The following is a 13,505-nucleotide window of genomic DNA, read 5'->3' as shown; positions in this document are numbered from 1 at the left end:
TGTATATTTGAGACTCCCCCCGTTTACAAATGCTTACAGTTTGTTATTTAATAAATAGATAGCATTAACTCCTTAGCTTATTTTATCCTAGTGCTTTTATTAAATTAAAGTCATACTCACTTGAGATTTTGTTATGCTCCTTAACATTATGATTAAATTATTTGTTATTATTATTTATTTTCACCGAATGTCACACAGTTATTTAATTGAAACATCGTGGCAATTCTGCTACATATAATATTTGCTAGGGCACCATGGCGTATAAGTGACAATTTCCGTACTTCAGTGAGTAGCGTTTGCAACAAATTTCAAATGCATTGCAATAAAAACAAGTGTGCAGTGAAATAAAATTATCTAAATGAAATTTATGTACCCAACATAACAGTGCAACAGAATATATATGCGCCGTAAATGCACGGAAGTGCCAAATGCAACTCCTCGGAGAATCCACATAAAACCACAACAGCAGCAACTGCAAAGTGCACATGTACATATTTCGGTGGATTGTAAATAATGCGGATAAGTGCAATTTACCAGCGCATAAGCAAACAAATAATAAAGTGTGTTATGCAGGGAACGACGCGCAAGCTTGTTTATGTACAGACAGACATATAGACATAGTATATCATGTGAACCAACGCACTCTTGTGTATAAAATGGAATTTGAAAATTTATAGGCAAACTTTGACATTACAAACACAATAAAACATTGCAAATAAACTTTGCCGTTAATTGAATAACAAAATCGAAATACAATGTAGCGGTATAATAAAGTCAGAAACTTTTATCGACATCAATGCGCCAAAAATAACGGCTCAGCACAATTGTAGAGTTGCAATGAAAGCATAAAAAACACAATATAATATTGTTAAATTATTTTCCTTTTTATGGCAGACGGCGTCTCGAGCAAAAAGTATAAGAAAAGCTTCAAATGCCCAGCGGCGCTTTGTGCTTGCTGCCGACCGAACAAAATTCACCCAGGTAATTAAAGAGCGTAATGCTCATCAAACAAAATTAGCATAATTTGTCACTTTAAAGTAGTTGTAACCGTTATCATATTTCTTACGTCAGTTTAAGCCACGTCTCAATGGAAATGCCAAGCCTGTCTCCAACCCTCGCACTTCGGCAACCTTGAAAATATTGAGACCAGCTACACAAATATATATTGTTTGTGTCGCCCGTTTTTATTCGCCGCTTTGGCCTTGTCAACTTTGCTCTTTTGACATTATTCGAGCTAATAAATATGCCAATTTAATTTGTCTGCAATATTATTTGCGTAAGTCGCTGTCATAATATTTGTTTATTTTTATACTTCTTCTGATAGCTAGTTTACTACTTCAAGCACTGAAATAGAGCTTATAGATGTCTGGAGCTCTATTTCTAATTTATAACTTTTTGCATTACTTTTTATTTATGGATATTGGTTTGTTCAGGTTATAACTAAATTTATATGCATTTTAGGTATGAGAAAAGTACATTTACTTAATTAAATTTATTTGACTAAGTGCTTTATACATATACGTGGAAATTTCAAAAACTCAATTTTTACTTTGCATATTCATATCGAATAATCGATGGCATATAAAGGAAATGATATATTTGTCTACATCTCCGAAACTTTTAAATTGATTCGAGGAATCGACTTGGACATATAAGCAAAATTGAGTGAATTTTCAAGTATAATGTAATCGCTTCTCAAAACTTTAGACCGTTTTTTCTCGAAACGCAGTTTTCAAAGTCGATGATCATAAGGATCGAAAAAATAAGAAGCAATAAGAATAAGCCACTGTGAGGTGTACTTTTTTCACAAAAGACCCTTTTTGGGTCAAAATGGTAGCTTAAGGAGGCCAAATAGGTAACTACGGCAGGATTTTGGTTGAAAATTTGGCGAAAAACTCAAGCAGTATCAATGCAGTATGCGATTTGTCTGCCCATTCAGGTCTCTTTTACGAATACCTTCGCGCAAACAATTCATAACACTCAAATAGTATTCCTTGTCCGTTCTCTCAATTGTCTTAGATCCAATGTTTTTTCTTTTTATTACAAACATTTTTAAAACTATGACAATGTTTGATATCACTACAAGTAATTTTAAAAGCTAACGAGCAGTTTGATTTGAATAACTTAAAACGAATTTCATAGAAATTAAAAATAATTTTCTTACATATTTGGTATATAATTAATTCCTTTATATTTTAGCTTCCTACTAACCTATGTGGTTTTTTCGACATAACCGACTAGAGAAGGATGTGTCTAAGAGAAGATTTCTCGCCTTCTTGTTCACATTTGCATTAAGCCTTTTGTAGTGGGCATCTTCCTGACCCCTTATTTCATCCGCGACTGTATTCACCCTTAGGAATATCAGCATTTCTACAGTACCAAGGAGCATTTACAAAGCCTCTTAGCACCTTGTTTTGAAAACGTCCTAAATGATCTTTAAAAATATTTTTTACTGATCTTTCCGATATTCCAATGATGCCAGTAAGATCTTTGACTATTACTCGTTCATTATCAAACACCAATTCCTTTACTTTATTGACGTGCTCATCATCAGTTGATGCTGATGTCAGCGAAGTCCTTTTCCAAAATTATGAACTTATCGGCAACAGAAATTTCCTTCCTCGCACAAATTTGAATCTAACTTCTTTTTGAATAATTTCACTCATCCTAAAAATCGCCGAACGCACTTTATATACTTCAGAAAGACAAGCTTGTACTAAATACTAATGATTATTTAGATGTTAAATTTGGCGAAGATATCACTGAAAGGCATGCCAACCTAAAAAAAAAATATTTTTACTAATAGGTTTTCGCGCGAAATTTAATTTAAAGGGCCTTACTATATTTCGCCCATGGAAGTATTTAAAGATTTTATTGAAAAAATGTATGAGAATATGTCACTGCCGGAATTTGTCTAATCGATGGAAACTATAAATCATTATACAATTATATTTTTAGAAATAAATACATTTCATTACAACTAAGCTTAAATTTTTCTTACAGTAATTGTTAACTTTCACATCTTCACTTATCACATATAGTATAGTCTTGGGAGTTCAGAAAAATATTTTGAATTCTTTTAAGTTCATTCGCGGTTCCTAGGGATTTCAAATTTAACTTCTCAAAATAAAGGTTTGTTTTGCAGTTTATAACACTGATCAAAAGTTCAATCTGGTTTATTTCAAGTTTTCTGAAATAAATTATCTAAAGTATGAGCAAATTGCTACTATGTCTTCATTCACAAATTTCATAACTAATTTCTAAATTCTCGGAAGTTAGTTGTCACGGTTGTAGTTTGTAGAAATATCGCAAAGAAACCAATAACTAGAAGTTTTATAACACAGTTTTCATTTATATACTAAACAATTTACGATTTTTTAAAAAGTTAAGTATTCCAAATTAAAAAGTTTCCTAATTTTTATTTTATTTAGTATTTCATTAATAATATTAATGCGTATTAATTGTATGAAAGAAGTCTTCCACATTCCTACAATATTATTATACTTATGATTAAAGAAGTTTATAACTTTTATGGTTAAATTATTGTCAAAATATTTTCAACTAAAAATAAATAAAAAATCTTTAAAGAGTCTTTGCCAAATTTTTTATCATAGAGAAACGTGCCGGAGACAAAGACTTGTGTAATTTAAATAATAAATCTTGAAAATGCACTATGTGCTCATTATGCCCAAGCTACAATAAAGCAAAAGTGCTGAAGTGTCACGAAAATATAATTTGGCGCAAAGCCAAAATAAAGAACGAACAACTGAGCTCTGATTTTCTAAGAATGCAGTAAGATCAACTACGAAACTGTATCATACATATATCGATTTTCACCTTGTTTGCTGGAAGACGAAACACATACACTAAACATAGAATATATTAAAAAAGAAAATTATTTTAGAAATTTATTTTAAATTTAAACTTTTAAAATTAAAAAAAAGCTATGATATTATGCAAACTTATTACACTGTGGAAAATTTTTGGGATTATTGTCTGGGGGGTGGGAAATTCCAAGTCAGGGTGATGGTACTAGGTCAGTATAGTAAAACCCTCAAAGGGCTTGGCGTTCGTATGTATCAGTTTTTTTTATGACCTCTTAAATTTTTTCCTTATCTTGATGTTTTTTCGCTTAGTTGTAACATTTTGGCAAAAACGTAGTTTAACATAACTCGCGAACCACTTGTCCGATTTTGATGAAACAAATTTAGAAAAATTAAGAATTACAATTTCTATTTGTTTTTATTCAAAAAAGTGTCATTTATCGCCTTTTTTTTATAAATTTTCCCCAATAACTCCAGACTTCTGGCCATAAACTACTAAAAAAAAATAAAGTAAACATTTTTATTTTTTGCTTTTTCGTTTTTGCCAAAATGTTACAACTAAGCGAAAAAATTTAAAAGGTCATAAAAAAAACTGACAGATACCAACGCCGAACCCTTTGAGGGTTTTACTATACTGACCTAGTACCATCACCCTGACTTGGAATTTCTCACCCCCCAGATTAGCTGTTGTATTGTGTTACTAATATCTACACTATGCTTCTAAGCATACATTAGTATTAACAGAAATATACATAAGGGTGTCTTGGGAATTAATTTTTTTTACGCTCCTAAAGTTTCAATTTTTACTCTAAAAGCAAGGATACAAAGACAATAATATATGTATGTATAAATGAGAGAACATAAAAGTATTGAGAACATGTCATTATAACCTCAAGAACACACCTGTGTGTTTTCTTGCAAGACTCACGCAAGCACACAAAGCTAATCTGCAATGTTGTTATTCAGTTGTGGAAGAAAGCCCATGCGAGGCATAGCCAAATGAATGAAATTCCTGCAGATGAATTTTTAAAAACATCAAGGGGCGCAGCGATTGTTTTGCGCTTTTCATGGGCAATGAATAGAATTCGCATGTACACATATATACCTTTGTAAGCAAATGGTGTATGTTATAGATACAATGCCATATATTATAGATATACATATAATATATTGCATATAAAAGAATATTCTTACAATAATAAATGTTTAGTACCGGCGCAGGCATACACGTAGCTGGCTAAGTGCACTCGAATATCAAAAACACTCAATTGAAAAGGCATAAAAGTATTCCCAAGTGGAAGATTGTTGCTTTGCTTTTGTTGGATAGGCTTATAGAGTAAATATCACAGTGAAGGTGGTGCGGCAGCCTTAGCAAGTGTGCAAGATATCTCTGTGTTTAGGGAATTGTGTTAGACGTGGCATGTGAGTTTAGCACAACAGTAGTAGTTTATGCTGAGCTACTCGTTTGAAGTATATAATCACAATTACCTTATCTTTAAAAATATGTTTGTATGTATTTTACTGGGTTCTCAACACCTTCTGGGTGTGACAAACTTCGTGGAAAACTTAATATACATACATATATGTTCTGAATCGAGCAAAGTCTCTTAAGACTTGTGAGATATAAGAGAGCACATTTTCTAAACTTTTGAAATTGGAAATTCGGTATAACCCAGAAGCTTTAGCGACATATCAACGTGAGCGAAAGAATCATCGTGACTGAAATTTAAAATATGAACACGTAATAAAATTATCTGAGGAAAATTGTATATTTTTGTCATCAGCATCTTCGTAATATGGAGAAATTTTTCCACCGGCCCATAAGCCACACCAAATCGTTGTTTTCTTTTTTGAAAGAAATGACAGCTCTTGAATCTCGGTATAACCCACAAATTCGTCACAAATGCGACAACTTTGCTAGTTTACATACCCATTGAGCCAGAAATGAGCCTCATAGCTGAACACAAATTGGCTCGAAAACGACTTATCTTCTTAGAACTTTTCCAGAGCCCATAGAGCGAAACGATGTCGCTTGGAAGGTGGAGCGGTTTGAGTTCTTGCACAAGCTGATTTCGAAATCCGGCTGGCTTTACTCCATGCGATTGGTGATTGCATGTGAGATTGCTTAATTAAGTCCATGGACACTTTGTTTAGTATTTGTTAAGTTATTAGTCAGTAGGTAAGATTGGGTCAAAACGACCCCAATTCCCATATATTACATACAATGATTTTCGACTTTTAACAAACCTTAAGACAAAACATGTCGATTAGTGTAAAATATATGTGAACACCTTATCAGATGACCTGCCGTTTTTTATGCGCTACATTTCTCCTGCACTGAGATTTGTTTCATTGATTATCGTGTACCACAAAATCCCTTACGGATTTATTACCAATACTGTCAATACACACGTCAGTTGGTTGTACAGCAACAACGCGGAAGGACGCTATTTAAGCAAAAATAAAGCCTTTCAACTTGTGTACACTTATCGCTAACTTTCTTACGATTCATTTTCTTTTCCCATTCGTATTTTCAGCGCGAATCCATTACAGCGAAGACTTGCCGAGCGTCAGTGGAGGCGGCCAATATACGCAGCACTACAGCAACAACGGCGGTCAGGCATCACAGGGTGCTACACCGCATGGCTCGCCGCAGCTCACGCAACGACTGGGCCGCCATTTAAGTAAATCCGCATCGGAATTGAACGGACACGACTGCCATAGTGAGCGTGATTCGCCACGTACATCGCCGAAACGTGCCAAAAGTGCTGCGACAGCGCATAGTGGTAGTAGTGGTGGCGCCGGCGGTTCGGGGCACAGCGGTACCGGTGGTGTCTTCCAAAAGACGCACGGCTTTTTCAATACGTTGAAGCATCGTTGGAATCGTGCGAAAAGTAAGGATCGTACGGGTCGTAAGTCGCCGAGTGATTTCCTCGAAGAGAGCACCGATTATGCAGCCGATTATAGTTCCGAGAGTAGTTCGGTTACACAAAGTCCACGTCATCGTGCTACAACGATAGGCGGTTCACCATTGGCGAAGGAATTTAGCGCTTCCGTGAGAATGGCGCAAATGATACATCGTTTTGGTGGCTCCATGGAGGGACGCATCGAAGAGCATCCAGAAAATGGTAGCGGTAATGGCAGTGCTGTTGGCAGCAGTGGCACGACGATGGAGGATTATGTGTCAACGAAGCAAATCGAAGTGCTGCAGGTGAGAAGACAGTCAGAATTGGAATCCTAAAATAAAATTGAAGAAAATATTTCAACCTTTGAAATATAGAGCTTCGACACAGAAAGTTTTCAGTTGACGCGAATATATTTTCACAAACTATACTGTAGGAATTTATTCTTTTTTGCAAATCTTCCGATACTGATTTAAATAAATAGTTTGAAATTCGAAAAAATTTACAGCTCTTGAGACCAATGACTGGTTTTTATTTGCTGTGAATAAGTTCTACACTACACTTTTACGAAGGCTGGAAAACAGATTAAATTTCTTCTCAGCATCTGGGTTACATGAAGCTCTCACGAGAGGACTTCGACTTCTTTTTAGTAGAATAGTTTAAATTTGGTGTAGAGAGAGCAGTAGATTATGTTAGGTTAAGTTGTGGAGATGTTACTAACCGGTAGATCTCATTAGGATAGCTGTGAATATAGTTCTCCGATCTTTTCTAAAGATGGATCACCAGATCTTCATAGATAAACGAAGCCCCGAAGCTGTGTTTATCTTGATATTTCCGTCTCGGTCTGGCTAAAGCCGAGCAAAGGACGATAATATGGCAAGTTAAATCGTTTCCCTGCTTGCAATTTTTGCAAAGAGTGTCTGAAAAAATCATTGGCACCACCTGTGAACCGTTTGGATTACGTTTTGTCAAATTCTTACAATTGTGTCAAGCTTGTCTTTGCTAAGTGCAAGTAAATCAGAGGACCCTCCACGGTTCACGCTGAGCCAAATAGATCTCGCAGTCCCACAAGTTCTTGTTGTTGACCAGCGCTTGATTCACAGGAGATCCAGCTAGAAAGCAAGAATACAACGGAGTACCGATTCGCTTGCAATCGTATGAAAACGGGCTAAAGATGCTCCCCCCAGCAAGCTCATCGACTCTACTATGATCTGGTAGCCTGAAGCTAGAGTTAGTGACAAGCTTTAGAGAGAAGACTCCACCTCCTAAGTGAGCGCTATGGAAATTATTTTTATGACTTAAATGAACAAAGCAATTATCGAAAACGCAGAAACTTTAGTTTCATTTGAATATAGCAATGATCTAAATAAGTTTTCCTTTTCGCATTCAATTATATCAACTTTCTCAAATGCTCTCTTCCTTGCATTAAGGCATTAGCATCCACTTCTACTATTTCTTTCCAACTTTCGTTCATTCCATTCCATCCAAAGCTCTATTGCAGCTATGCAGCTGGCATTAACTCACGTTTAATCTGCTTTGCATTCATGCGACACTCGCAATTTTATATCCTTTCTTCTCGGTTGATTTTCACTACTTTAGCTAAACTAATTTCATTTGTAACTTTCGCCATCGTTGTGTCCTCCTCACTAATTTCGTATGTAAAATACTAACGTTCTCATTTGCTAGGTTGAAGAGTTGCGCCGCAAAAAGGAAGCGCATTTACGACAGTACGTCTTCTTTCAGCTGCGCGTGCATCTGAAGAGCGGCAGCGATTTGATGGCCATGGATAAAAACGGTGAGTAGCACGCTCTGTTCGTGTGCATATGTGTGTGTGTGTTTGGGTGCCATTAAAGGGACGCCAACAATATTTTTTAAATTATCCAATTTATCTACTAAATTACTTGTGTAAGCGCTTTATTTCAACGCAGCGCTGCAACCCAAATTTAATTTCACTCATTTACATGCTTCCTATCTTTCTCTTTATATTTGTTGTTTGTGCATTTATGCAGGCCTTAGTGATCCTTATGTAAAATTCAAGGTTGGCGGTCGCCTGCTGCATAAATCACGCACAATTCATCGAGACCTGAATCCGGTGTGGGATGAAGTGTTCATTGTGCCCATCGAAGATCCCTTTCTGCCCATTAATGTTAAGGTGAGTAGGCTCATATTTTAGCTTTGTGTGTGGCCAGTCTGAGTGTGTTGAGAGAGGAAGTAATAAAATGAATTTTAATCTGCAAATAAAGGTATTTTTTTGTCATGGAAAAACCACACGGTCATACTCATTTTATTTATATCTTTTTTTATATTTTATCCTGTGTGAAAGTTGAATCTTTAAAAACATCCTTTTTTTATAAATTTGTGCAACCATTTCATCACTTTTTCATACTTGAACCAGTTTCAAATTAAACTAATGCTATAAGGCGACGATTATGTGGTAATAAAATGTAGATAATCGGTTAATATTTTCCGGTAGCCCGATATCTTAAATGTATATAAAAATTAGTTGGGTTTTTGTCTGTTCGCTATAGCAGACAAAATTGTTGCATGAAATGAAAAATGGCCTAAACCACTTTGAAGGTAATTCAATGAGAATGGTTTGTAAAAAAAAATCAGAAAATGTTCATTTCTAAACGACTTACGAGCGTAAGTTCAAAAAAATGCATTACTTACTTATAACAGAGAATGTTAAATTTAGACAGGGAATGTTATTTAACATTTAGCTAACGTGCGACACACTGATAAGGGCGAGTTATAGCCTAAATAATAATAAAAACAACATTTTTTTTGGATGCGCCTTGGCACTGACTAGACGTTTCTGGCAAATTTAAAACTTCCTAAAATAAGACAATCAGCAAAGAAAGCGATAGCAGTTGATTCGTCAGGAATTGCTACAACTCTTCTAACGGATGGAAAACCTATTCATTAATCTCTTAAACTGCCGTTATACATAAATCTTGAACGACAATCAATATGTTGTATCCGCAAAAATGCGTCGCTTGGTTAACTATTGCAGGATGCCTCATTGCTTATGTGGGATGAATGCACCATGAGCCATAAAGCACATATAAAGAACATTAAGTACCTTCGAAACATCTTTGCTCTCACAGGCGGGATAACTTTTGTATTTGCTGGAGATTTCCGACAAACCTTTGCTGTCATTAACAGAGGTACGCCAGCAGATGTCATCAAAACATGCTTAATATCGTCGCCCTTACGGACTTCGGACTGCTTAAATATGGGAAAGGAATTTTTCCCACTCAAAATTTTAGCAGTAATTGTAATTTTCTTGACATCGAGAATTTGCTCGAAAAGGTCTTTCATTGGTTGTGGTCTAGGGCAATAGTGTCATCCTGGAATGACAGTGTCAGCGAAAGAAACGATTTAATTATTCAAAAAGTTCCCGGAAAAATAACTAATATCGAAGACGCAATCCATTATGCCCAGGAGTTTTTAAATTCATTAAACCCTTCTGGACTGCCACCATATGAATTGGCTTTAAAAATTGGAGTTCCAATTATGCTTTTGAGGAATTTAAGCCCTCCAAGCATGTACAATGAGACGAAGCTGCTTTTTAAGGAACTGAAGGTCGATTTAATTCTAGCAACCATTATCATTGGCCCAGCAGCTGGTCAACTAGCTTATATACCGAGGATTCCGATGATCCCAAGTGATCTGCCAATCCCATTTAAATGGCTTCAATTTTCGTTGAAAACATATTTCGCTCTAACTATATACAAGTCCCAAGGCCCAACTTTCGAATTAGTGGCGATTGACCTACAAACTGTATGTTGGTCTATCGTGGGTCGGAGGTCCTGAAAATCAATTTATATTGCTGTCACAAAATAAATTAACATCATTATCTTTTACAGGGAAGCTCTAACTCAATAAATTAGTAAAATGTTGGTAGAGAAAGTAAAATATATTTACTATACAAAACTTAAAAAATAATAATAATACAAAAAGATATGCTTTCATGTTTGAATTTCCTTCATTCAGCTAATTTTTAATGACCCTACGCATCTGTGGGAGAGTGTGTACAAAGTTATAACTTTTGAAATGATTGTTTAATACCCGTGTGAAGCCGGGGTTGGCTACTAGTAAAAATATAAAAACAAAGAAGCTCCTATACAAATAAATAGATTTCAACTTGTCTGCTTGGCATTATTTTGGGATCAAGCAAGATATTACTCAACCAAGCTATCCGGATCACACGGCAAGCTACTAAGATTATATGTTAATTTGCTATCAAAAATGGACACAATATTTTATTTTGCCAAATAATTAATATCTTTATAAATTCTCATTGAGTTTAACGTAAATGCTTTCAAAAAAAACATGAAAAATACTTTGTAAAAATATGCCGGTCTGTAGCTTAATCCCCATCGGAAGTACATGAGTCAGTGTCACAGTAAAGGGTTTAACCTCCCATACTATTTTCCATCAATTACTCATGCATGTAAATTCGTCGAACGACAACCACAGGTAAAAACTTTTTTATGTTTATTCAATGATGTGCCACGAACGTATATATGTACACATGCATGCATATGTATGTGGTACTAAAATAAATTTTTGATGAGAAAAACTTTGGAACCAAAAGTCATGTCTGTCAGTTTCACACTTGATTTTTATGGCTTGTATGCCACATGTGGGAATGTGCGTTTTTGCACACACATTCATTATTTTATATAAGTATGTAGATATATACTATACAAGAGAAGTATATATATATGCATATACAAATATGGAAATGCTTACATATATATTTCGTATATAAAATGTTGAAGCCAAAATTACTTAAATTTTAATATTTTTATTGAAAATCATTTGGGGTTAAGAGCCACTGCGCTGCTCAACCGCGAAACTGTGAAACTGTTCAATTAGTTTTTGTTAATTTTTAATGCAAGCAATTAATAACGGTATGGTACTTGTGGTACTTAAACTAAATAACAAATACATCTAATGACACCAGCCAAATTCCATAGTCGAATTTGCTCTAAATATTTACGATGTCTACGGTAATGTCTTAACATCCACATTTATTTGTCAATATTTGATATTTCGTCTACAGTTTATTGATGCAGACATTTAAAACTTTGCTTCTGCAAACACTTGTCTTCTCTAAATGATAGCACTTGCTTAAAAAGAACCGTTGCATATTGTATGTGCATACTTATATACATCCGAATATGCACGATTACATACAAGAGCGCAAACGATAGAGCAGCACTGCTGGAAAATCAAAAAATTCAAATACGCCAATGTATGTATGTATACAAGTGTACATATAAGTATGTACATATATCTAGTGCCGGGTAAATAAATAGACAAAACACGCTTTTCACTGGAAATTAAACGATAAACAGCACGAGAAACGGATGTGCCAACTTGGTGCTAATGCTTCAGCCAAAATTTAATAAGAAAGTTTGGCAAATGTTTCTGGTTTTTTTCGAAGAAACTTTTTTGTACAAGTCTTCTTAAATTCATATGTATCGGGTGATTTTTTAAGAGCTTGATAACTTTTTTTAAAAAAAAACGCATAAAATTTGCAAAATCTCATGGTTCTTTATTTGAAACGTTAGATTGGTTCATGACATTTACTTTTTGAAGATAATTTCATTTAAATGTTGACCGCGGCTGCGTCTTAGGTGGTCCATTCGGAAAGTCCAATTTCGGCCGGAATAGCCCGAATTTCTTCGGAAATGTTGTCTTCCAAAGCTGGAATAGTTGCTGGCTTATTTCTGTAGACTGTCTACTTGACGTAGCCCCACATGAAATAGTCTACAGGCGTTAAATCGCATGATCTTGGTGGCCAACTTACGGGTCCATTTCTTGAGATGAATTGTTCTCCGAAGTTTTCCATCAAAATGGCCATAGAATCGCGAGCTGTGTGGCATGTAGCGCCATCTTGTTGAAACCACATGTCAACCAAGTTCAGTTCTTCCATTTTTGGCAACAAAAAGTTTGTTAGCATCGAACGATAGCGATCGCCATTCACCGTAACGTTGCGTCCAACAGCATCTTTGAAAAAATACGGTCCAATGATTCCACCAGCGTACAAACCACACCAAACAGTGCATTTTTCGGGATGCATGGGCAGTTCTTGAACGGCTTCTGGTTGCTCTTCACCCCAAATGCGGCAATTTTGCTTATTTACGTAGCCATTCAACCAGAAATGAGCCTCATCGCTGAACAAAATTTGTCGATAAAAAAGCGGATTTTCTGCCAACTTTTCTAGGGCCCATTCACTGAACATTCGACGTTGTGGCAGATCGTTCGGCTTCAGTTCTTGCACGAGCTGTATTTTATACGGTTTTACACCAAGATCTTTGCGTAAAATCTTCCATGTGGTCGAATAACACAAACCCAATTGCTGCGAACGGCGACGAATCGACATTTCACGGTCTTCAGCCACACTCTCAGAAACAGACGCAATATTCTCTTCTGTACGCACTGTACGCATTTGTGTGGTTGGTTTAATGTCCAATAAAGTAAACTGAGTGCGAAACTTGGTCACAATCGCATTAATTGTTTGCTCACTTGGTCGATTATGTAATAAAAGCGCGAAACACATTTCGAACCGAACACTGATTTTGGTAATAAAATTCAATGATTTGCAAGCGTTGCTCGTTAGTAAGTCTATTCATGATGAAATGTCAAAGCATACTGAGCATCTTTCTCTTTGACACCATGTCTGAAATCCCACGTGATCTGTCAAATACTAATGCATGAAAATCCTAACCTCAAAAAAATCACCCGATATATGAAGATAGAAGAA

At 35.5% G+C, this 13,505-nt stretch overlaps 1 protein-coding gene across 1 annotated transcript in view; it reads left to right on the top strand.

Moving 5' to 3' along the window:
* Positions 1-266: 266 nt before the first annotated feature.
* The window catches only part of LOC126754440 (multiple C2 and transmembrane domain-containing protein), a 33,180-nt gene continuing 19,941 nt past the window's right edge, over positions 267-13,505 (top strand). Inside the window, exons 1-4 of the mRNA XM_050466398.1 lie at positions 267-981; positions 6,362-7,035; positions 8,414-8,522; positions 8,737-8,879. Coding sequence (XP_050322355.1) covers positions 888-981; positions 6,362-7,035; positions 8,414-8,522; positions 8,737-8,879 — 1,020 coding nt within the window. The 5' untranslated portion in view covers positions 267-887. The remainder of the gene's footprint in view (positions 982-6,361; positions 7,036-8,413; positions 8,523-8,736; positions 8,880-13,505) is intronic.

The sequence above is a fragment of the Bactrocera neohumeralis genome, chromosome 4, assembly GCF_024586455.1.
Source record: "Bactrocera neohumeralis isolate Rockhampton chromosome 4, APGP_CSIRO_Bneo_wtdbg2-racon-allhic-juicebox.fasta_v2, whole genome shotgun sequence".
NCBI lineage: Eukaryota > Metazoa > Arthropoda > Insecta > Diptera > Tephritidae > Bactrocera > Bactrocera neohumeralis.
The sequence above is the reverse complement of the archived record's forward strand: the minus strand, read 5'-3'. Positions and strand labels throughout refer to the sequence as shown.